Source organism: Varanus komodoensis, unplaced genomic scaffold (assembly GCF_004798865.1).
Source record: "Varanus komodoensis strain SLA01 unplaced genomic scaffold, ASM479886v1 scaffold17, whole genome shotgun sequence".
NCBI lineage: Eukaryota > Metazoa > Chordata > Lepidosauria > Squamata > Varanidae > Varanus > Varanus komodoensis.
The window spans coordinates 7,224,694-7,247,152 of NW_025335505.1; the positions used below are offsets into that span (position 1 = coordinate 7,224,694).

A 22,459-nucleotide genomic window follows, 5' to 3' on the forward strand; every position below is an offset into this window, starting at 1 on the left:
TCAAAACTGCATGCAAATAAGCCAATAGTTAGCCTCATTTGGTCAATAGTCATATCTAGGTATGTGTGACAAATCTAAAACAGGGCAAACGTCTGACAGATTTTCTTGAGCCAAACCTGTTGATTTTACTCCATCAACCATGCATTGTCATTGACTCAGTATGGGGTGCTTAGCCAGCATATGGGCTTCTGTTTTTAAAATGAGCCATGATTTGTGCAAATTTCAGGCCTTGGTTCTGTGATTTGTACAAATTTCACACACAGTTTAAATTTGCAAAAGTTTCTCAAATTTATACAAATTGCAAAGTAGAGATATGAATTTTGCATGATTCTTAATTTACATGTTAAGATGGTGAAGACAGAATGTGCGCCAATGCAAGGAGAGAAAGATGGTTCCATACTTCTCGTGTTAAATGCTACAATAAGAGCAACAAGGACTTGCATCTCATATTTGTAGTTATGTAAGAATGGGCATAAACAAGAGACCATTGATACCCTAACCACCCTGGTGGGCTGCAACCCCCTACAAGTACGGAATGTGTAAAAGAGAGAGCAAAAGAGAGGTGGCCACAGAATAATAAAAAGGATAGAATTTAGTTTGCAAGCAAGCTAAATTGGATCCTTTTGTTGCTCTGTAACTACTATAGATAGCTTTTTCTTCTAGGAATGTTTCCCCTTCAGGTGTGGGCACCTGGTGGAGTGGCATGTTGCCCAGCTCTGCTGCATAGAAATCTCCTCTGCACAATTGGGCATATGATTTGGGGTTGTTCCAAACATAATCTGGGGTGAGGAATCCTAGTTCCTTTTTGTTTTCTACATATTCTGGCTACTACAGGCATAGTATCCCATGTGTGACAATCACCTCAATAAACAGAAGCTTTGGCTCAGAGAGGACTCAGAGCTGTCTTGTAGAGAACCCCTTTGTGAATGAGTGGGTATATTATTGTGGGAGATGCAACTCCAATTCTTTATTATTTTCTACCTATTTATGCTATCACTAGCATAGTGCACAGTGTTTGAAATGCCTTGTGCAGGCAGAGTCATTGGGCCATACACGACTTACACCAACTTGTAGGGCAAGACTCTATTGAACTTTTGGGCAAATGATTTGCAGTGCTTCAAAGCTTCTGGTGGGACACACAGTTTCCATTCCTTATTCACTTGTTGACAACTAACTCTGTGTGTGGGGGATATTTGGTGCTTCTCTGGAAGAGACCAGCCTCCCCATCATAGACACACATTATAAGGGGCAGCCCTAAGCTAAGTTTGGGTACAGAGTCATCGAAACATTGAGTCCTAATTCTGTGTCCTGAGTTCTCTTTCAATATTTCACAGTAACTAGGAACCAATCTTACAAACATTACAGATACAAACAAATGGGCCTTTTTGCATGCTGATGAATGTGCAATTTTAATATTTCTTCAAAAGCATAAAAAAGGACAAGACCACTTACAAATAAATGCATTTCTGTCACTGGACCTTACTGATGCCAACTGAGCTTGGATTCCCTAACCTTTTCCTTGCCTGTTCTCAGTATTTAAGCAGAGCGCCCCAGTGTCATCTGCATGTTTTTATTAACCTTCCAGTTTGTCAATTTCCTGAGATTTGAAGGGAATAAAGTCCCAAAATCTGACATGCACGCACCAGTAATTTCATTAAAGAAATGTAAAAATGAGTTTGATGTTGTCTACTTAATTCTTAATAGGCTATGATCCGTAAGCCAAAGTCACCACCAATTCACTGTAATTAGCAGTTCTTGATCAAAAGAAACCTGGGATTATTTAAGTGGAATGAAAGCAATGACAGGGTAGCCTATTAAAAGCATCCTTCTAGGTCAGGGTTAACAATATAATTAGAGTATACTTTTAACTATTGTAACCTAGTCTTGTATTCCTCCTTTTTTGCCTGGGTAGAAAAAATATATCAAATTAACGTTTTGCAAAGCCACAGCACTTAGTGCTGTGTTAAGCTTACTTTCTCTTTTGCAAATCATCTTGTGGGTGGAGTGGTTTCTGAGAAGTTACATTTTCTCATAATTTTAATATGCAGGGAAGATTTGTGAGAGAAAAAACTGGGATGGGAGCTGTGTTACAATTCTTTCAGTTCTCAAGCAAGATGAGAGAGAACCTTTCTTCTCTCTTTCTCCACAAAACTAGAATGAGGAGCAGGGCCTGCGCTCCCATGGCTTCCCCAGCCTGGCAACATGCAGTGTCAGCCCCTCTCTAGATGTTTTGGATGACACTTCCCAGAATTCCAGACTATCAGTCATGCTAGTGGCTGATTGAGTGGAAACACAAAATATCCAGAGGATGCCAGTGTGGGGTAGGTGGCTGCTACATTAACGATGTGATTAGGAATGAGTTTTTAAAAGTCGTGTGCTGTGCATAGCCAAGGTAGGGGGGATTTTGAACAGCAGCACCACGGTGCATGGGTAAACCTTCTCTCTCCAGCTGTGATCTCAGTAAAAGTCACTCTCCATCATCCAGTGTACCAGTTCATGGTAAGGCAGAATTCCTGTTGTTTCCAGTGTGAGTTTTCCACTGCCGCTGCCAACACTCCCCCCAACATTCATCCTGCTTGTAAGGCTCCCCCCTTTCCCCATGTTCCTTCAATAGAAGCTATGGTTTGGCTAGTGTACCCTCTTTTCTGCACACAGTTCCTAGCATGAGTGAGTGCTGCCACAGAAGTTAAAACCAATGGTTAGGATCAGACCTAAAAGGAGAGTCTCATGTAAACAAGTTTTCTCCATTGCTTCCAATAACTGTTTCATAGGCATTGGGCAAAATCTGCAACATTCAGGTTTTGGGATAAAAGGCTTCTTACACCACTAATCCCTGGTTTGCTGAACATGTGAAAGATGCTTGCTCAAATCTTGTTAACGAACTTGCCAATTCCAGATTACAGCACTACTGCCAGCTTTCCGTATGTCTGAGATACTAATTGTTGTCCCAGCTTGAGCTCCTAGACTTGGTTGACTGTTGTTCTCTTTGCAACTCATATAAGTCTGTAAGAAGCCTGCTAGCGTACAGCCTTTGAAGTCAATTGTCACCACCACCATTCCAAAAAACTAGACTTTTAAAACATAAAGAAGATAAGGTTTCAGTTAAAAATAGAAATTAAATGTAAACCTTTTCATGATATTTAATTCACAGTTTGACTGCAGACCTTTCAAATTGCATCTCAAGGCCTCAGCCTGTGAATTTAAAGCACTGGGGAAATCCAGTGTTGTGCTCACAGGCATTTGCTAGCACAAGGAGAGTTTCTTCCTCTGTGCCTCCCGTTGCAGCCTCGATGCCACCCAAAAATCTGCTGCTGAAAGTTTTCCAGCTCTGTGCTGCATATTTTGAAGCACACAAATTTGCCTCCTGCCTCTTCTGCTGACAGAGCTGCTTCTATCTACAGAATAGCTTCCTTGGCCCCAATCCATTGTCAGCAGATGCTGAAGTGATGCTGGCAGTGCACAATATCACTTAAGAACCTTTACTTGAAAGATACTTTACTTATGCACCCAGCGTTGCTTTTGAAGAAGTTCTAATAGGCTGTATGCCACCTGCCAAGTACACAATGTCAGTAAATTATCAATCTCTCGCTCAAGCAAATACCCTTCCTTTGTGCAGTGCCTAGAGCAGAGACTCCAACATTTCATAGGAACATAGCATAGCAGAATTGGAAGGGGCCAGAGGGTCCAAAGCCCTGCTCAGTGCAGAACTCCAAGTTAAACCATCCCATTCAGATGACTGTTCAGTTGCATCTTGAATGCCTCTAGTGTGGGGGAGCCCACAACCTCCCTAGGACATTGGTTACATTCTCATATTGCTCTAACAGTCAGGAAGTTTTTCCTAATATCTAGGCAAAATCTTGATTCTTGTACCTTGAGCCTGTTATGCCATGTTCTGCACTCTGGGATGATCAAAAAGAGATCCCATGCTGTTTCTTTGTGACAGCCTTTCAAGTACTTGTAGAGTACTATCATATCTTCCCTCAATCTTCTCTTCTCAGGCTAAACATGCCCAGTTCTTTCAACCTCTCCTCACAGGGCTTTGATTCCAGTCCCTGGATCATCCTTGTTGCCCTTCTTTGAACCCTTTCCAGCTTGTCTAAATCTTTCTTAAACAGTGGTGTCCAGAACTGGACACAGCCCTCCAGATGAGACCTAACTAGTGCCAAGTAAATTACATCATGGGATTTGGAAGTGATGCTTCTATTGATGCAGTCTAAAATACCATTGGCCCTTTTTGCAGCTGCATCACACTGTTGACTCATATTCAGCTTGTGATCTTCAAGAACTCCAAAATCCTTTTCACTCACAGTATTGTTAAGCCAAGTATTCCCCAGCATGTAACAATACAGTTGATTTCTTTTTCCTAGGTACAGAATGTGACATTTGTCCCAAATGAATGTCATTCTGTTGTTTTCAGCCCAGCATTCCAACCTATGAAGATCACCTTGAATCTTCTTTCTGTCTCCCAGGGTATTAGCCATCCCACCCAGTTTTGCATCCTTTGCAAATCTGATACTTGTTCCCTGAATTTCCTCATCCGAGCAATTAGTAAAAATGTTGAAGAGCACTGGGCCCAAGCTGAATCCTGCAGTACCACACTTGTTTCCTTGCCCCGGTTTCAGAAGGTGCCATTGATTAGCACTCTTTGAGTCTGATTCTGTAGCTAACTGTGGATCCACTGGATCGTTGTTCCATCTAGCTCACTTTTAGCTAGTTTGCTAATCAGAATACTGTGGGGCACTTTTCCAAAGCTTTGCTGAAGTCATGATAGATTCACAGCATTCACACAGTCCAGCAGGGAGTTTACCCAATCAGAAAATGGAAGCAGATTAGTCTGGCAGGATTTATTCTTGAGAAATCCATGTTGGCTTCTTGTAATCACTGTCCTGAGACCATTTGGTAGTGGATGGTATACAAAGGTTTTAAATAAATAAATAGCCACTATGTTTTTTTGAACCACTGATTGGTTCAAAATTGAGAAAGGAGTTTGGCGAGGCTGTATACTGTTGCCCTGCCTGTTTAACTTATATGCATAGCACATCATGAAAAAGGCGGGGCTAGATGAATCACCAGTTGGAATTAAGATTGCTGGGAGAAATATCAACAACCTCAGATATGCAGATGATACCACTCTAATGGCAGAAAGTGAAGAGGAACTAAAAAGCCTCTTGATAAGGATGAAGGAGGAGAGCGCAAAAGTTGGCTTGAAGCTCAACTTTAAGAAAACTAAGATCATGGCATCCGGTCCTCTCACTTCCTGGCAAATAGATGGGGAAGAAATGGAGGTAGTGACAGATTTTACTTTCCTGGGCTCCAAGATCACCACAGACGGGACTGCAGCCAAGAAATTAAAAGACGCTTGCTCCTGGGCAGGAAAGCTATGGCAAATCTAGACAGCATACTAAAAAGCAGAGACATCACCCTGCCAACAAAAGTGCATATAGTCAAGGCTATGGTTTTCCCAGTTGCAATGTATGACTGTGAAAGCTGGACCATAAGGAAGACTGAGCACCAAAAAATTGAGGCCTTTGAATTGTGGTGCTGGTGGAGACTTCTGCAAGTCCCTTGGACAGCAAGGTGATCAAACTGGTCAGTCCTAGAGGAGATCAACCCTGACTGCTCTTTAGAAGCCAGATCCTGAAGATGAAACTCAAATACTTTGACCACCTAATGAGAAGGAAGGACTCCCTGGAGAAGAGCCTAATGCTGGGAACGATCGATGGCAAAAGAAGGGGACGGCAGAGAATGAGGTGGCTAGATGGAGTCACTGAAGCAGTTGGTGTGAGCTTGGGTGGACTCTGGGGGATGGTGGAGGACAGGAAGGCCTGGAGGAATGTTGCCCTTGGGGTCGCGATGGGTTGGACACGACTTCATGACTAACAACAACAACAACAACAATGTTTTTTTCAAGTTGTTTGCAGACTGATTGCTTTACAATCTTCTCCAGAACTTTCCCAGGGATTGATGTCAGACTGACTGCTCTGTAGTTCCCAGGTTCTTTTCTCCCCCACTTTCTCAAAGATAGGAACAACATTTGCCCTTCTCTAGTTATCTGACATTTCTGCTGTTCCTCATGATTTCTCAAAGATAATAGAGAGTGGTTCTGAAAGTCCTTCTGCCAACTCCTTTTTGATTCTAGGATGGAGTTCATCGGGCCGTGGAGATTTGAACTCATCCAATTAGATGATCCTTGACCATTTGCCTGTCAATATTGAGCTGCCAGCTTGCTCTATCAAGCCTATACTTCCCCTTCATCAGGAAAGTCATAGATCTTCTTTTGGGAAAAGACTGAGGCAAAGTAGGAATTGATGACTTCTGCCTTTTCTTTGTCATCTGTTATCATTTTGCCATCCATATTGAGTAGTTGAACCCCCACTTCTTTCCTCTGTCTTTTCCTTTGGACATATCTGAAGAAGGCCTTTTTGTTACTTTTACCATCCCCCACGAGTGTAGGTTCATTACCAGCTTTAGCCTTCCTGATGCCTTCCCTTAAATTCCTTGCTACCTGCCTGTATTCTTCCTTTGTAACTTGGTCTTTCTTCCATATCCTATACATAGCTTTTTAGTTTTCACAACATATTTTAAGCTTTTTGTGAACTACATGGGCTTCTTCTGTTGTCTTCTATCATTTTTCCTTGTTGGAGCTGATCAAGGTGTGTTCCCTGAGTCATACACAACCACTTTTGAGGTGAGCTGGACACAGTGAAGTTCTGCCTTCATCACTTCATCCAGAGCACTGCTAAGATTGTGTCATGTTATCTTGGAATATTATCACTGATGGAGAACTTTCACAAAGCTGCTTGACTACAGAAACACTAAAGTGAACAGGAGCATCCTTTTATGGCAGATGGTATATCATTCTATGAAAAACTGATTCCAATTTAAGCATTCCTATTTGTTTCTAGATTTTCTTAGTGTCATTCCTCTATGATTCACCTGTTGAATAGAATCCTAGACTCAGAAGCAGGTCTTGTAAGCCTTCTAGGTCAGCTTCTGGAGCTAGAACATTCCCAACAGATGGCTGTCCAAGGGAAAGCCACCAGGCCTCTAGGTCAGGGGTAGACATTGGCCACATTTCTTGATTCCCTGCCTCCTCATACTTTTTAAATGCATTTTCTTACTGGTAACTGGGGTGGCTTCTAAGGGCATCCAAAGAGCTGCCCTTTTCATTTCCCACAAACGCCGCTGGATTCAGGAATATCCTTAGGGAATGAAGGCAGCTGGCCCCTCTGACTAGCCACACCTTCCCTCACAGCCATTTTGTGATGGTGACCAAAACAGTTTCTCAAATTACCAAATGTGTCCATGGACCTCAAACACCACTCTGAGGAATTGGCTCAATGGTCAAACTGCTTCTACAATTAAGAGGTGTCTCCTAATGTTCCACCAGCATCTACTACCCTGAAAGTTCTCCCCATTCACAGAAGCCACAGACTCTTGATTTCTGTACTAGAAGGATAGAGAGATAGTTCAAGCATGTTCAAATAAGGAGCTCCAAAGTGCCAGCAAAAGGAGTAGGTTTGCCTTTTAAAATGTCAAGATACATATTTATATGGTGTTCGCTTCAAAATCATGAATCCAACTATAGCATTGGGTTGTGACTTTTCCTCCTCCTCTCACCTGCTTTTAAAACAATAGCATAGTTTGGTATTAAGGCTGACATTTTTGTTTTAGTGAGCAAAATAATTCCAGGCAAAAGCACAAGAATTCATTAAAGCCACCAGTAAAATATCACATTTCTTTATTTAAAGAATTATTACTGTAACCTATACTTTATGCACCCAAAAAGACTTGTCTACAAGCAGGAAGTGGGGACATTGCAGCTCCAATTCCCATCAGCCAGTGGTCAAGGGTGATAGGAGTTTTAGTCCAGCAACATCTGGATGCCCAGGAGTACTCCACCTCTGGTCTAGTACTTTCATCTGGTGGTGTTTGCTTTTCTAAAACCCAGCAAGGACAAGTTCAGGTGGGTTTCACTAGGAAGCAGTTTTAGCAGGGGGTAAGGCTGCAAGGAACAGACAAGTGCCTGAGGCACTGCTTGAAATGAGAGGTGTCTGAGCAAGGCCTCCCCAGTAGAATTCAATGGGAAGAGGCACTCTCTTATCTGTGGCAGCTTCAGATGTCTTCAGTGCTTGAAACAAAAAGTTAAAATAACACCTCTCCACCTGCTGCAAACAAACACACTTTTTAATGATCACTGAGATGGAAGCTGGAAGCAGGAAAGTAGTGCTTGTACTGTAATTTGCGCTGAAAGTCATGCTTTTGTTTGCTGAATCCTAAGATTGGCCCCGGGCATCCAAGGCTGCATGTCATGAGGAGCCTTGGAGGTTCTAGCCAGAAGTTGGTGAATGCCACTTCCCTATTCAAGGCAGGTGTGTGCAGACACACACTCCAGCTGGTTTGGTGAGGGGCAGCTGAATGCATGCACTGATTCCACAATGTGATGGAGATCATACAGAGACCTGCCCCTTCTGTTAGACTGGAGGTGGCTTATTCACACTTACACAAGATGCCACAAGATTGCAGCCATCACATGATTTGGGTGGCCTTGTGGCTTTGCCAAAATGTGGATAAAAGAGGGCATGGATTTGCATAATGTCTCCATTTGTAGCTGTAGATATAGATAGATAGATAGATAGATAGATAGATAGATAGATAGATAGATAGATAGATGCAAAAGGGTGGAAATAATTAGGATAATTCAAGTTTCGCCACAGCACAGAAGAACCTTACCAGGTAGCCTGGGTGTCCTGCTCAGTCTGCTATCCAGGTGAGAACAACAGCTGATGGCCAGTTTTGAAATGCCTGCTCTCCTGTCTCGTGATTTTTTAAAAATATTTGACCCAGATACCCTTCAAACAGAAGACAGTCTGCTAAGCAGGACACAGGGGCACCTTACATGTGATTGACATTACATTTTTTTATTCAGCTCCCAGCCTTTCCAAAATGCTATTATTTGGAATCACAAGGTTGAATATGCTTTGTCTGATTGTTCACTTGGCGCACACAACTGTCTACCACCAGTATTACCCAATGCTTATGGAATCTGTGATGGTCCAACAGGGCATGTATGCATGAAATGCGATGTTCGTAGGCCTGTATAGCACAGTTGTACTCTATTTGAGAAATCAGCCTTATGATCTGGAGCTATGCAAACAGTGTGACGCACACATATACCCTAACAGGTCATTTCATTACCACTAAGAAACCAGATGATGTGGGTAGCCATTGAAAAAGAAGTATATCAAGATCCTGCAATCTGCAGTACTGCCAACACAACAAATTCAGTTTCTTTTATTTACTTATCTTTTCTTTCTAGTCTTAAAAACAGTTTAAAATGTAAATCAGTGTGAAATAAAAATGACTCCCATCTCTAAATATCCATATTTCTCTTTTTAGATATTCTGTAGATCGCCACACTGATATGGACAGAATATTCAACATTGATTCTGGAAATGGATCAATATTTACTTCCAAACCTCTTGACCGGGAAACACTGCTGTGGCACAACATTACAGTAATAGCTGCCGAGATCAGTAAGTTGTACATGAGCACCATTGTTGTGACGAAGGCCCTTTCCAGTGAGGCTGCATGAAAGGAAGGCAGGCTCCATGCTTTGGTTGTTTGCTGCTTTTCAAGGAAGCCAACCTGAAAAGGCTCCTGTATTCCGCCAACCCCCACCCCACTTTCTTCCCCACAGCTACAAAGGGGCAAGTTTGTGCCTGAACAGGAAGAAAATGAACATGCCACTCATTTTTGAGCAAATAGACCAGATAAGTCCTCCTGACAATTAATTAATTAATTAAGGTGGGATTGCTGGTTTGTGAAAAGCTACATAGATCATATTAAGATTGCATTAAGATAATAATGCAACTTTTACCAGCAAAATTCGGCCCTGTGCCATTGAAAGGCTTTCATCTAAAAGTAATTATTGCTGCAACAATCTCTCATGACTTCAGGCCATGTTCCCTAAACCTCAGCCCTGGACAAATACACTTACAACTAGGTCCAGCCTCTGGGTACAGTCTTTTGTTGACCCCAAAGCAATTCCTGTTGTATTTCTGGTGGTTTGTAAAATGTATCCAGAGTTTTATTACCTGGTTCCTCTGGGGTGAACTTTGAAGACTCTTGCATAGTACATCCCCCTGTTCCCTACACAAGGGCCTTCACAAGTCACTTACAGCCCCAGATAAAGAACGGTTTAATATTCAAGCCTTCACGGTTCATTTTTTCCCTCAACATCTTCCCAGATTGTACAAGAATGCTCATCAATTTACTGAGCTTCTCTTCACTCTCTACAGAGAAACTACCAACTGTCATATCTTAACTCTCCATTTTGAATTGCTCTTTTCTACCTCGTTAGAATCCCCAGCCAATCAGAATTGCATTTAGTTCAGGCCCCATCTGACAGTATTCAAAATTATTGTCTCTCTCACTCCCTCTTCAGAAGCTCATCACGTTACTGCTACCCAGGGCCTTGACACTAACAAAGCAAGGCTTTTGAACACCTCATGTACATTATTGCATCAAAGAGACCACACCAAGTCAACGCTACGTATGATAACAGGCCTTGCAGACATATTCAGCCCTTTTTGGTGCCTCTACATTTTGCTGTGTTACAACCTAGAATTAAAATGGATTTAATTGGCATTGTTACCATTGATGTACATAAGATCCTCAACATTGAGAAGGTGCAAGTTTTTTTTTATTGTGGTATAAAAGTTAAAGAAACAAAAACAAACCTGCAGTTGTTGGAAGCGTAATGAAATTATTGGTAGAAGTACCTTTTGTAGCAATTACAGCTGTGAGTCTACTTGGGTAAGCCACTATCAGCTTTGCCCATCTGGATTGTGCAGTATTTGCCCATTCTTCCGGACAGTATTGCTGCAGCTCGGTCAGGTTGGATGGGGAGTATCTATCAAGAGCAGTTCTCAGGTCTTGCTGCAGATTCCAGCCAATGAGAAGACATTCAGGTTCTGAGTTTATACCACCCCAGTGTTACTTTGGCTGTGTTTGTAAGGTCATTGACCTGTTGGAAGATGAACCTTCACCCCAGTCTGAGGTCCCTTGCAGAGGCAAACAGGTTTTCCTTTAGAATTGCCCTATATTCAGCTCCTCCATCTTGCCCTTAATCCTGACCCATTTCCCAGTCTGTGCTGAGGAAAAGCATCCCTCACACCAATGATGTTGCCACCACATATTCTTCACTGTAGGAATGGTATCATCAGGCTAATGAGCACTGTTGACTTTGCACCACACAAAGCATCTTACAGTAAAGCCAAAAGAGATCAGTTTCAGTCTCATTGGTCCAGAGAACGCTTTTCTACTTATTTGTGTGGCCAGCTAGAAAGGGGCATTTGATACAGGTTTGTTTCAACAATAGCTTTCTTCACACCAGTCTTCCATAAAGCCCAGATCTGTGGAGCATCCAAATAATAGTTGACCCATTGACATTTTATCCCACCTTGGCTGCAGAACTCTTCCGTTGTTTCAGAATTACTTCTTTTATTTGCTTCTTTAATTAATGCCCTTCTTACCCAGTCACTGAGCTTTGGCAGATGACTTTCTTTAGGCAGAGACATAACTAAGCCATGTTCTTTCCATTTTGTAATAATGAATATAATGGTGCTCCAGGGCAGCATGTTCATTGATTATTATTATTATTATTATTATTATTATTATTATTATTATTATTAAGCCGTGTAATCCAACCCTGATTGGTGAACCAGCACAAATTTATCCTGGAATTGGCTTGATAGTTGCTTGGTCTTCTTGATGCTGTTAAAATATACTAGTTAACAAATGCTGGGCACTTTCAGAAACAGTTGTATTTAATCTGAGATCACATGGTGCTGGAGTTGCACACAGGTGGACACTGTTCAACTACTTACAGTGCAATTTCTGGAGGTGGAGGGTTGCACCGGAGTTAATGCAGGCATGTCAAAGCAAATCGGGTGAATACTTATGCCAGCACGTGCCAGGCTGTTTTTGTTTCCTTAATTTTTGTACCACAATAAAAATATTCTGTACCTTCACACTTTGTGCATCTTGTGTACATCAAGTGGTAACTCTACCAAGTCAATCTATTTTAGTTCCATGTTGCAATGTAACAAAACATGGATAAGTCAAAGGGGTGTTTGAATACTCCCTCAAAGGACTCTAACAACAGTGGTTATACACAAGGTTTGCTTTGGGCTGCAACCTTGAATTTTTCTACCTGTAGGACGTCCCTTATGCTAACAAGACATTTGTAGGTATGTGCATGTTAGCCAACCCCTGCTCAGCCAAAGAAATTTAGAAGCAATTGTGATGAGGAGTTCCACCATCATGTTATATGGCTCTATGCCCTTGTATGGGGTGTATGAGAAATCACTCTCCAAATACTGGATTCTGTTTTTTGAAATGTGCCCTGGCGACAATGTCTGTGAGTTAAATTGGATGTACAACTTTCATTTGGACCTTTCTGACCTACACATGAGTCCAAAGAAGACAACAAAAGAGGAAGAAATAGCATTCAGATTTGCAGTTCACACTTGACTTCCAGTTGAGAGCTCTCAAGTTTTGAATGATGAATTTTCTATGCCTGAGAGCTATGAAAGGTGAAACAGCAACTCTACTGCAGAAAGCACTTCAAAAGCCAAGATCAAGAGAAATTTAGGATTTCAGGCCCTAGTTTGATAGATGCTACATGAATAACTAAGAAAGGTGTGTTTACATTATGCATTGAGAGGAAGAGAGGAGGGAGCTGCCTGTTCCATACAGTAGCACTATTTCCTTTTTTCTTCTTTCTGCTTTTTCATTTTTGTTTCTTTTTTTATCCTCCCCACAACACACATACTCACACTTCTTTTTTGGAGAAAAATCAAGTGACAATTTATAATAGACTAATGAAGAAGATAGATTATTGAAGAAAAAGGCTTGGGAAGGAGGGAGAGAAGGGGAAGAGATTAAAACCAATGAAGCATCACGTTTGCATAAGCCTATAGGAAAATGGAGATAGCTGATAACCGCTGCTCAAGAGCAGTTTGCTTGCAGGAGAAGATAACTGCACATTTCTAAGCAAGTGTCTCCTATTGCCTACATCCCTGCATTTTTGTTACATGCAGCTCTCAGATTCACAGCTGTTAGACCAGCCTTCGCAGCCTGGTACCCCCCAGATGTGTTACCCAGCTCTGGGGTAAAGGGAGTGGCCCTCCCACGCACCTTGAGGACACAGATTTGGGAAAGGCTGCATTAGAGTATGCAAGGAAATGCCCGGACTTCATACCGAGAGGTTGCCATGCAAAACGCAGTTTACAGGAAGTGAGTCTTCTGGAACTCACTGGGAGATCTGCCAGAGCTTTTTCAAGGAAATCATTTGCTGTGTCCCATGCGTCTTTGCTTACTTGTAGGAACTTTACATGATGTTGTCCTCTCAGGCCTCTCCCACATTTTGTTTGTTTGTTTTTGTTTTGTTATGTTTTTTGCTTTTGTTTTGGAATGAGGACAATTATCCACCTTCTAGGCTAAAACAAGCCCAAGATGCATGGCAATAGAATGGATTGAAACTCTCTGGCAGACCACTTCTGAATGTGCTCCTTCGCCAACCTTGCAAGTACACTGGCATAACGGGAAGAAGGCTAGCTAGAGCCCTCCCTCCACAACTGCTTTTGGTCTTGCTTTGCTCACAGATACGTTTTATTAGCAGGATGAGAATTTAGACCTGGCAAACAGACATGCCCGCAGACTGAAGTGGTACAGTCCAATCACTCACTTCCTTCTGGTGCATGTATAAAAGATGCACCAGAGAGGGGGTGGCTGAATGGCATTGAAAAGTGTGAGGCCTTCCCATATTGCTTCTGCTGCTCATAGTTAGGGAAGGGCTTTTAAAGACTCTTCTGGCTGGATCTCAACGTGTGGCTGCACATTCCAAACCAAATATATTTTTAAAAAATGCATCCAGAGCAGCCATTTTAACCTCTTTTTATGCCTGAAGCAGAGAGGGCTAATTTTGACCCTAATGAAAGTGATAGAGGAGGAAGGTTGGCCCCACAAGGCAGAAGGTGTGGTCCATGGTGGTCTGAGGAGCAAAATTGGTCCCAGGTCTCCTGAAGTTCCCCACCCATGATGACAGTGCAAATCAATGGCATATAGCGCAGCTGTCTGCCTTTCAGCCTTGCTTAAAACAGAGCCCGCTCCTACCTCCTCCTTCTCTGCTTCTTCTTTCCTGAAGCTCATTGTGATTTACTGCAACCTGGCAGATGAAGTTTCGAAAACATCACACTTCTTGTCCTATACTTCATCTGCATGTACATATCTATAGGAGATCAGTCAACCAAGCATGTTTAATAGATCATAAAATTCACAAATGAGGGTTTTAATCACACCTTGTTAAAATGTATAGGAGACTATGGGAGAGTGGAAGGAGGTCCTAGATGTCGTTGAGGCCCCATCGGTGCGGGTGTTCAAGGATAGGCTGGACGTGCACATGGTGGGCATGTCATGAGCAGAGCCGGCTGGTGCCGGAGGTCAGACTAGATGGCCCAGGAGACCCCTTCTGACTCGCTCTGTTTCTATGTTTCTATGTAATCCCCGCAGCTCCAGGCAAGGCTCAGAAAGAATCTTCCCTGAAACCATGGGAAGCCATGGCTGCCAGTCAATTGGGTAATACTGCACTGTGGGTCAGATTCGACTTCTATGTTTGCTTAAAGTAAGCTGAGGAGTGGCTCAGATGAGCACATTCAGATTGTCAGTGTAGGTGATAGAATTTCTACCTTCATTTTAGAGACAGTTGCAATACTGTATGTCTATGGCTGCACATAAGAGCATAAGAAAAGCCATGCTGGATCAGACCAAAGGTCCATCTAGTCCAACATTCTGTACACATGGTGGCAACCCAGCTACCCACAGGATCCTCAAGCAGGATGGGAGCAAAATCTCTTCCTGTCCAAGTTTCTCAGCACCTAGTACATGCAATCATGCCACTTCTGATGAAGAAGGGAACTCATAGCCAGCAAGGCTAGTACCACTGACAGCTTCCTTCTACATGGACCTTCCAATTCCCCTTTAAACCATCCAGATAGGTGGCTAACATCACTTCATGCTTCAGCGAATTCCATAGTTAAACTATACCTTTAACTCAAATGACTTTTCAGCTTTTAACTCACAGAAATGATTACATGTAGTAATAAAGGCACAATCACTAGAAAAAGGCTTTCCCTGGCCTTCTCTTTTTGCAGACAACCCAAAGGAAAGCAGCCGTGTCCCAGTGTTTGTCAAAGTCCTGGATGTCAATGACAATGCCCCAGAGTTTGCCATGTTTTACGAAACCTTCGTCTGTGAAAACGCAAAGGCTGATCAGGTCTGTGGTTTCTGTTACTTCGTAAGAAATAAATATATAGTTTTTAATACAGTGTGCAGTAGGCATCAGTGTAGCTCCTTCCAGGAATGCCAAGTGCAATCAAGCTATTCTGGTGTCTTCTCGAGTACCCAATGTGACACTGCATTTGACAAAGTTCACTGGAGTTGCTTCTTGTACTCGGATGTGTCATCTCCCTTTCTCCCTTTCTTTCTAAAAAGGATAATGAGGGAGGGAGAGCCATGTTCTGTGCAGTGCATCTCCCGGCATATCAATTGCAGATCTGGACAAATGGTCTGCACCCCAGTTATATACTGTGTTCCTCAGTTGTCTGATACATCACTGCTAACAGACTGATTGCTCCAACTTTGCTCCTTCTGAATGGTAATTGACGCACAAGGTCTTGGTGTCAAAGAGTATGAATGCCACACTGACACTATCATAATTCTGTTTTCAATTTTTAGCTTATACAGACCCTGAGTGCAGTTGACAAAGATGATGCTTTTGGTGGACACAAATTTTCATTCGCATTGGCCCCTGAAGTAGCCAGTAGCTCTAATTTCACCCTTCAGGACAACCGAGGTATGCTTGCTTTTCCATCTAATTCTCTTTCCTTCTATGTCCTTGGGTTTTAATATTCAGAATCATGGTATAACTAGGACCTTGACCTCACAAGCTTCCACAGCTACCAAACAAAGGACTGCCCAGAGGTTGGGCAATGTTGACAGCAACAGCAGCATGCTTATTCCTGTAGTTATGAAGCTGCAATGATGGAAGGGAGTTTGAAAGGTAAAACTGCACATGCAGAGAGTATTTTTGAAAATATATATTTCAATCAGGTTGGCAAGCATTTTTGTTCCACTGTTTTTCTAACATACCAGGGATGTAGATGTGTGGGATGGTGGTTGGATGGGTTAAGAGAAATGCAAATTGTGTGCGTCACAAGTGAAATATGCATAGGACCATCTAAAAGGGACCGCTAAAAGACCATTTAGTCCATCGTCTGAAGATAATGAACTGCTTTACCAGTTCAAAAAGGACGTACCTCTTATGATATTGATGCATCTTTTCAGATAACACAGCCGGGATTTTCACAAGAAGAACCAGATACAGCAGACATGAAATGAACATGTACCTCTTGCCTATGGTAATATCTGACAATGAATATCCAATTCAGAGCAGTACAGAGACGGTGACGATCCGGGTGTGTGCTTGTGACCAGCGAGGCAAAATGCTCTCCTGTAATGCAGAAGCACTGATCCACCCAACGGGCCTTAGCACCGGCGCTCTGATTGCAATTCTCCTCTGCATCATTATATTGCTAGGTAAAGGGCTCCCATGAATCGGTCTCTGTGGTGGGGAAGGGGAAAAGGAACAACTCCCAGCAAATGGCCAGAACATATGTATGTGTGTTGCACACTGATGCAACTGGCAAGTGAAATCACTCCATATAGACTATGCAGCTTTTTTGAAGTTCATCCTAGCAAGCTGCTGGACACCCATTATTTTGCCTGTACAATTATCAGTATTTTGTGCATCAGTCAGTGGTGACCGATGCACAATGTGCGGACAATTATACGTACGGTCAGCTCCACTTATCTGCCTCAGTTATTCACTTGCCAGATAGACTCACAACCCATTACAAGCCAGCAGCCTACTTCCCTCCACACAGCAAGCCAGGTATCAAACAGATGTACAGCTGCATCCCCACCAACCTTGAACCACACCAACATGCACTTGCTAAATGACTAATGCAGAACTGCTATGTCTCTGAATGCCACTAGGAATGTGCTGAAACTGGGATCAACAGATTCCCTGCCCAATTCCAATCTGATGATTAGAAATGGCTTCAGTGAGATGGGGTTCATGCATTTCCATTTTTAAGATGGGCTGCAATCTGTCTTTAACCACCAATGAATTTTGTGCAAATAAGCAGATGAAAATCACATGGCTCTAGCATGTTTTGTGCAGATCAGCCAAATTGAGCAAATCATAATTTGCACACAATGTGATTTGCACAAATCAGCTGATTCTATACAAACTGTGCTAGAGTCACATTGGTTTTGAATGTTTACTTGTGCAAATTTGATTACAAGTTAACCAAATGTGCCAGTTGTGGTCCATCTTAGAGACAGAAGTTCTTCAACGGGCTCAACTTCCACCACAGCAAGTTGGCACCAGTGCAAAGCTAATGAACTGGAATTTGGGAGACTGAATTTGGATTCCTCACATATCCCCACTGTGTATATCCGTTGCTGCAGAATATAATGTACAGGATGCTATTGCCTCATTTCCTACTTGTGGACTTCCCTTAGGCAGCTGGTTGACCCCTAGGAGAACAGAACGCTGAACTTTGGCCTGGGATAACTGTACACAGTCCTACAGATCCATATAATCCAAAATTCACCAGCCAGGATGTTGTGGACATGCCAATAAAGCAATTCAGCTCACTGAGGCAGTTTATGAGCATCAGCTATAGATATCCTGGTCCTAGTGACTGTAGAGTCATCATTGCCTAGTGAGAGGTAGGCTGCATTCCCCAAGATGCAAAGACTTCATTGTGCCCAGTTGGAGATACCGTCTTTCTGCCCCATCCTATATGTTAGCTGCTTGTGCCTCATCAGAAGGCACTATTAAGCATGCTCTACCATTTGGACTGCACAAGGAAGCAGCTGTGAAGTTTGAAATGACAATTATTTGGATCTCAAGTAAGTGCTGAAATGAAAGAAAAGTGTAACATACAAGATTTTCAGTTAATGGATCTGATATCTTTCATTTATTTATTTATTTAGTGTTGTGTTTTCAAGCTTCGCATCCTCAGCACTGAAAAAAGATTCTGGAAAAAGTGGCCTACAATTCCTATTTTAAACAAACAAACAAAAAACAAAGGCGGACAACTTTTGGTAGTTTCTTTTATTTGTTTCTGGTTGCATGATGGATTTTACTTTCAACCTAGGCTTTTGTGGTTTTGTTGTTTTGGTTTTCCTGCAAAATCCCAGATAATACTAAGGGCTGCTGGGTTCACAAAGAAACGAACCACCATTCAGCTTTACATTTATGTTAACATTTGATTGAGGATCAAGAGTGCTTCTTTTACAAGTTCAGAGTAAAAGAAAAGCTGAGTATCAAAAGCAGATGTTTCCATACATTTGACTCACTGGGTGGATTCACACATCATGCTAAGCCACCCCGTGAATAAGCTGGCAGTGGGCTACTTCTGTGCGGAACGCAGGGTGCACCTGAAAGGCCATCAGGCTCGTGGTGGGTTGTTCACCTTCTTACCATTCACTCTTCCAAATGGCTTTGGCACACACCACAGTTCTCTTTGCAGAAGAATGCATCTTGTGTCTTCCTCCCTCCTCTGATCACTACCCTTTTCATTTATCGCCGTTGCAATTTTTGCCGCCTCAAAAATGCAACTGGAATTGCATTCGTTTTTTAAAAAAAAATATCGGTCCCTAAAAATTGCACTTTTAAAATTATTTTATTGGCCGTCCTCAACAAGCACAAAATTGCATGTTTGCCTGATACATGTGGTCCTGCTTGGTCGATTCCCTCATTTGTTTCCTAAAGAAAAGAAGTTGAGACTGCATATAGGTTAATTTGTGCACAGTCCACTACTGTCATTTGCCTGCCTCTCACCTGCAAAGGTCAAGTCTCTGGGGGCAAGACGGGGAATGTTGGTGCACCAAAAGTGGGTGGCACCAGTATCACCCTTGTAGCAATGTAATCCCCTTTGACTTTGATTGTTGGACTGGCCATTCTTTGTGATTTCTACCTTTACAACTCTTCCACCCCAAGTCTCTAGATACTCCTTCAGTTCCTTCATTGTTCTTAGGTAAGAAAGGGGGGAAAAGCCCTATGCAATACAGACACTCATGTGGTAGTTGAGAGTAAATGAAGCGGTAATTTGTGCACTTGCGCTAATTGCTCCAAAAGGATGGAGGGGTTAATATTTTTCCTGTCTGGAGCAGCTGGAGACTGGGAAGGCCCTTTACTGGCCATTTTCTATTCATAGCTAGGCACCTGGTCCCTGACAACTGTGTGCAAATTAGCATATGCGCAGTCTCACCTTGCACTGGATAACTGCAAACACATTTTTTAAAAAAATCTAAATTTTTAAAAGATGGTGGAGCCAGAAAAAGTACATCCCCAGTTGTCCTATTTCAGACTACAATTCAACAGGAGTAAATCAAGGTTCTTCCAGAGTTCCATTTGGGTATCAGTGGAAGGGTAAAGTTTGATAATGTAACATCTAATTAAGTGTCAAATAGCTCCTAGAACATGCCATGGGCTCCCAGGATGACACATGCTTGAAAATCAAGCCACTCTGTAGAAGCTGTGCCTGGTTTGGATGACACTACAACCCCCATGGCTCCTTGCTCTTAGTGGGTTGCTGTCATATGAACTAGGTTATTGAGTGACTGACAGAATCCAGCCTGAACATTCATTTCTTCCCATGCAAATACATTCATATTAATGTTAAAGATGCAGGTTTAAAACAAACAAGCAAACAAAACCAAACCAGCTTTGTGTTTTTGAGCTGGCTGACATTGGATACGAATATTTAGCAAAAGACAATTTTGTTGTGGAGAGGATGCAATGAATAGGCAACAATAACAATAGCGGCAGCGGCAGCAGCAACATGCTGAATATGTTGGTCAGAAGAACTGACCAAGTCCAGGCTCTTGAGAGTGATGACAGCAGGTATTTGTCCTGGCCCAGCTATGGACAAATGGGGGCAATACATAAATAGATTACTCATTATCAGAGTGCACAGAACATCCCAGTAGCTGTGTAGAGAATAAAGGGAGGATCCCTAGCTCAGTAGCAGAGTACCTGCAAAAAGTCACAGGCTCAACCCCTGGTGGGCAGGCACCTCCAATTAAAGAATATCAGCAGGTGTTAGGAAGGGCCTCTGTTAGAAAGATGTTGTCAATCAAATTTATTAGGCAATTCTGGGTGAGATGGGCAGATGCTCAGGTAGGGTCAGGAACATCTTATGTTTCCTGATTTAAGATTCACATTCTCTTCTAGGCTGAAGAGGTCAGGGGCCCAACAGTACCTTGCTTCAGGGTGCCTATAATCAGCACTGATTAATCCTTAATATTCCCTGCAACAGGAATCCAAATGCATCATCTGTCTTAGGGCTGCCAGTCATAGTAAGGACAAAACTCAGCATTACCTCTCCTATCCATTTTCATGCTTTTAAAGATGTGTTTTGTGAAGCACTGGGGTAAGGAGAACAGTCAAAGCCTCTGCCTGAGAGCACAGTTAAGCATCCACTTAGCTCTATACTGTTTCACTGTCATGCCTTCACAAAAAAGAAAAATTAGGAATTTATGTGTGGTAAGAGTTCTCAGGTGATCTCTCACCTTTCTCACCGAACTACACAGCCCCGGGATTCTGTGGAGAAAGGCAATTTGTGGGACCTACATGTTCCTTGAAAATGCAAAACAAACAATACAAAACAGCAGAGCAGCCTTGAGGATCTTTGCCAGTTGAATTTATGGCAGTCCTCTCAGTATCAGCATCCACATCAACGCCTACCTGAGCCACTCTGAAGTGGCTTGGGATCCCTTTTGAGGCAAATCCTCACACCTGAGACCCCTGGCTGTTGTGTGTGGCTGAACCCAGGTCAGAGTCTATCCTTGGCAATCGGTGGCCCTGGGGCCAGATCTAGCCTCTGAACAGACACTGCCTGACCTCATCACTCTTATACCTATCAATGTTCACAGCATCCTTAGGGACCACTGAGATGAGGAAAGGGCCACAGGAAGCAACAGGGAGAATACCAAGAAATGTTCTTTGTTTTTCTCAAGGAAAGAAAAAAAGAAGGCCAAGTATTCTTTGTTTCTTCTTCTTCCTTAAATTATACTGCCAATGTGGCATCCCACCTTGAAAAGAAACAAAGCTATGTGCTTTCTCTAGAGAACAAATGCCAAAGCATTTCAGGAGTTCAGCGTTAGTCATTCGATGGGACTCGCTTCTCCTTTTTTCCTTTTGTCTGCCTTGAAACTGCATTTGTGATTTCGAAAAGATAGTTTCCTTGCTTCACAAAGTAAAACAAAACAAACAAAAAACATTTATTGCTGATAAAAAATAGCTGTGCTTCATCTTCCTTTTCACGTGAAATTCCATTGCATTCCTATTTATAGGATAGTATTTATCCTATTTTCAGTTCCCACAGTGATCATACTAGGATCAGTTCAGGTGTGAGAATGTAGGCTTGCAGTGCTCCATTTGGCAAGTCTTCCTGTAAAAAACAAGGGTCAAGCAATATAGAATTCATCTTTGATTTGTCTGGTTCTAATTGGGTGGAAAATTACTAACCCCTCCCTCAAGCCTGGTTTGTTTTTCCTTTTCAGTTACAGTGGTTCTGTTCGCAGCCCTGAGAAGGCAACGGAAGAAAGAGCCTTTGATCATCTCCAAAGAAGACATCCGAGACAACATTGTCAGTTACAACGATGAAGGTGGTGGAGAGGAAGACACCCAAGCCTTTGATATTGGCACACTGCGTAACCCTGAAGCCATAGAAGACAATAAATTGCGCCGAGACATTGTGCCAGAAACGCTTTTCATGCCCCGCCGGACTCCAGTGGTACGAGATAACACTGATGTCAGAGATTTCATTAGCCAAAGGTTAAAGGAGAATGATACGGATCCGACAGCACCCCCATATGACTCATTAGCAACATATGCATATGAAGGCAATGGTTCTGTGGCAGAATCTCTCAGCTCCTTGGAGTCAGTGACAACAGATGGAGACCAGGACTATGATTACCTCAGTGACTGGGGACCTCGGTTTAAAAAGTTGGCCGATATGTATGGTGGAGCAGACAGTGATAAAGACTCTTAATATGTTGCCTTTTTTCATTTCCAAGAAACAGCATTGAAATGTGCGACGTTGCTACTTCTTTCTATTTATCCACAGTTCTCTGAAAGGGTTCTCTATTCTACCAGTTCAAATTGTTTCCGTGACTGCAGTCTTTGTGGATCTAATGTCATTCTCCACTCCCAAATATAATTTGCGCTTCCGTGAGGCAAATAATGAGGAAACACAAAGGATGGTTGGGGGGGGGCAGGGTTGGCTTTTTTTGGGGGGGTGCATCCTGTTTACCT

General features: G+C 42.5%; 1 protein-coding gene across 3 annotated transcripts in view; it reads left to right on the forward strand.

Annotated features, from left to right (window-relative positions):
* Positions 1-22,196, forward strand: part of LOC123021569 (cadherin-6) — a 79,070-nt gene extending 56,874 nt beyond the window's left edge. For 2 of the 3 annotated variants that reach the window (XM_044426400.1, XM_044426402.1), the window contains 5 exons: positions 9,400-9,536; positions 15,219-15,340; positions 15,802-15,919; positions 16,411-16,662; positions 21,706-22,196. In XM_044426400.1, coding sequence (XP_044282335.1) covers positions 9,400-9,536; positions 15,219-15,340; positions 15,802-15,919; positions 16,411-16,662; positions 21,706-22,196 — 1,120 coding nt within the window. The remainder of the gene's footprint in view (positions 1-9,399; positions 9,537-15,218; positions 15,341-15,801; positions 15,920-16,410; positions 16,663-21,705) is intronic. The other variant, XM_044426401.1, reaches the window with a different exon arrangement.
* Positions 22,197-22,459: the final 263 nt, after the last annotated feature.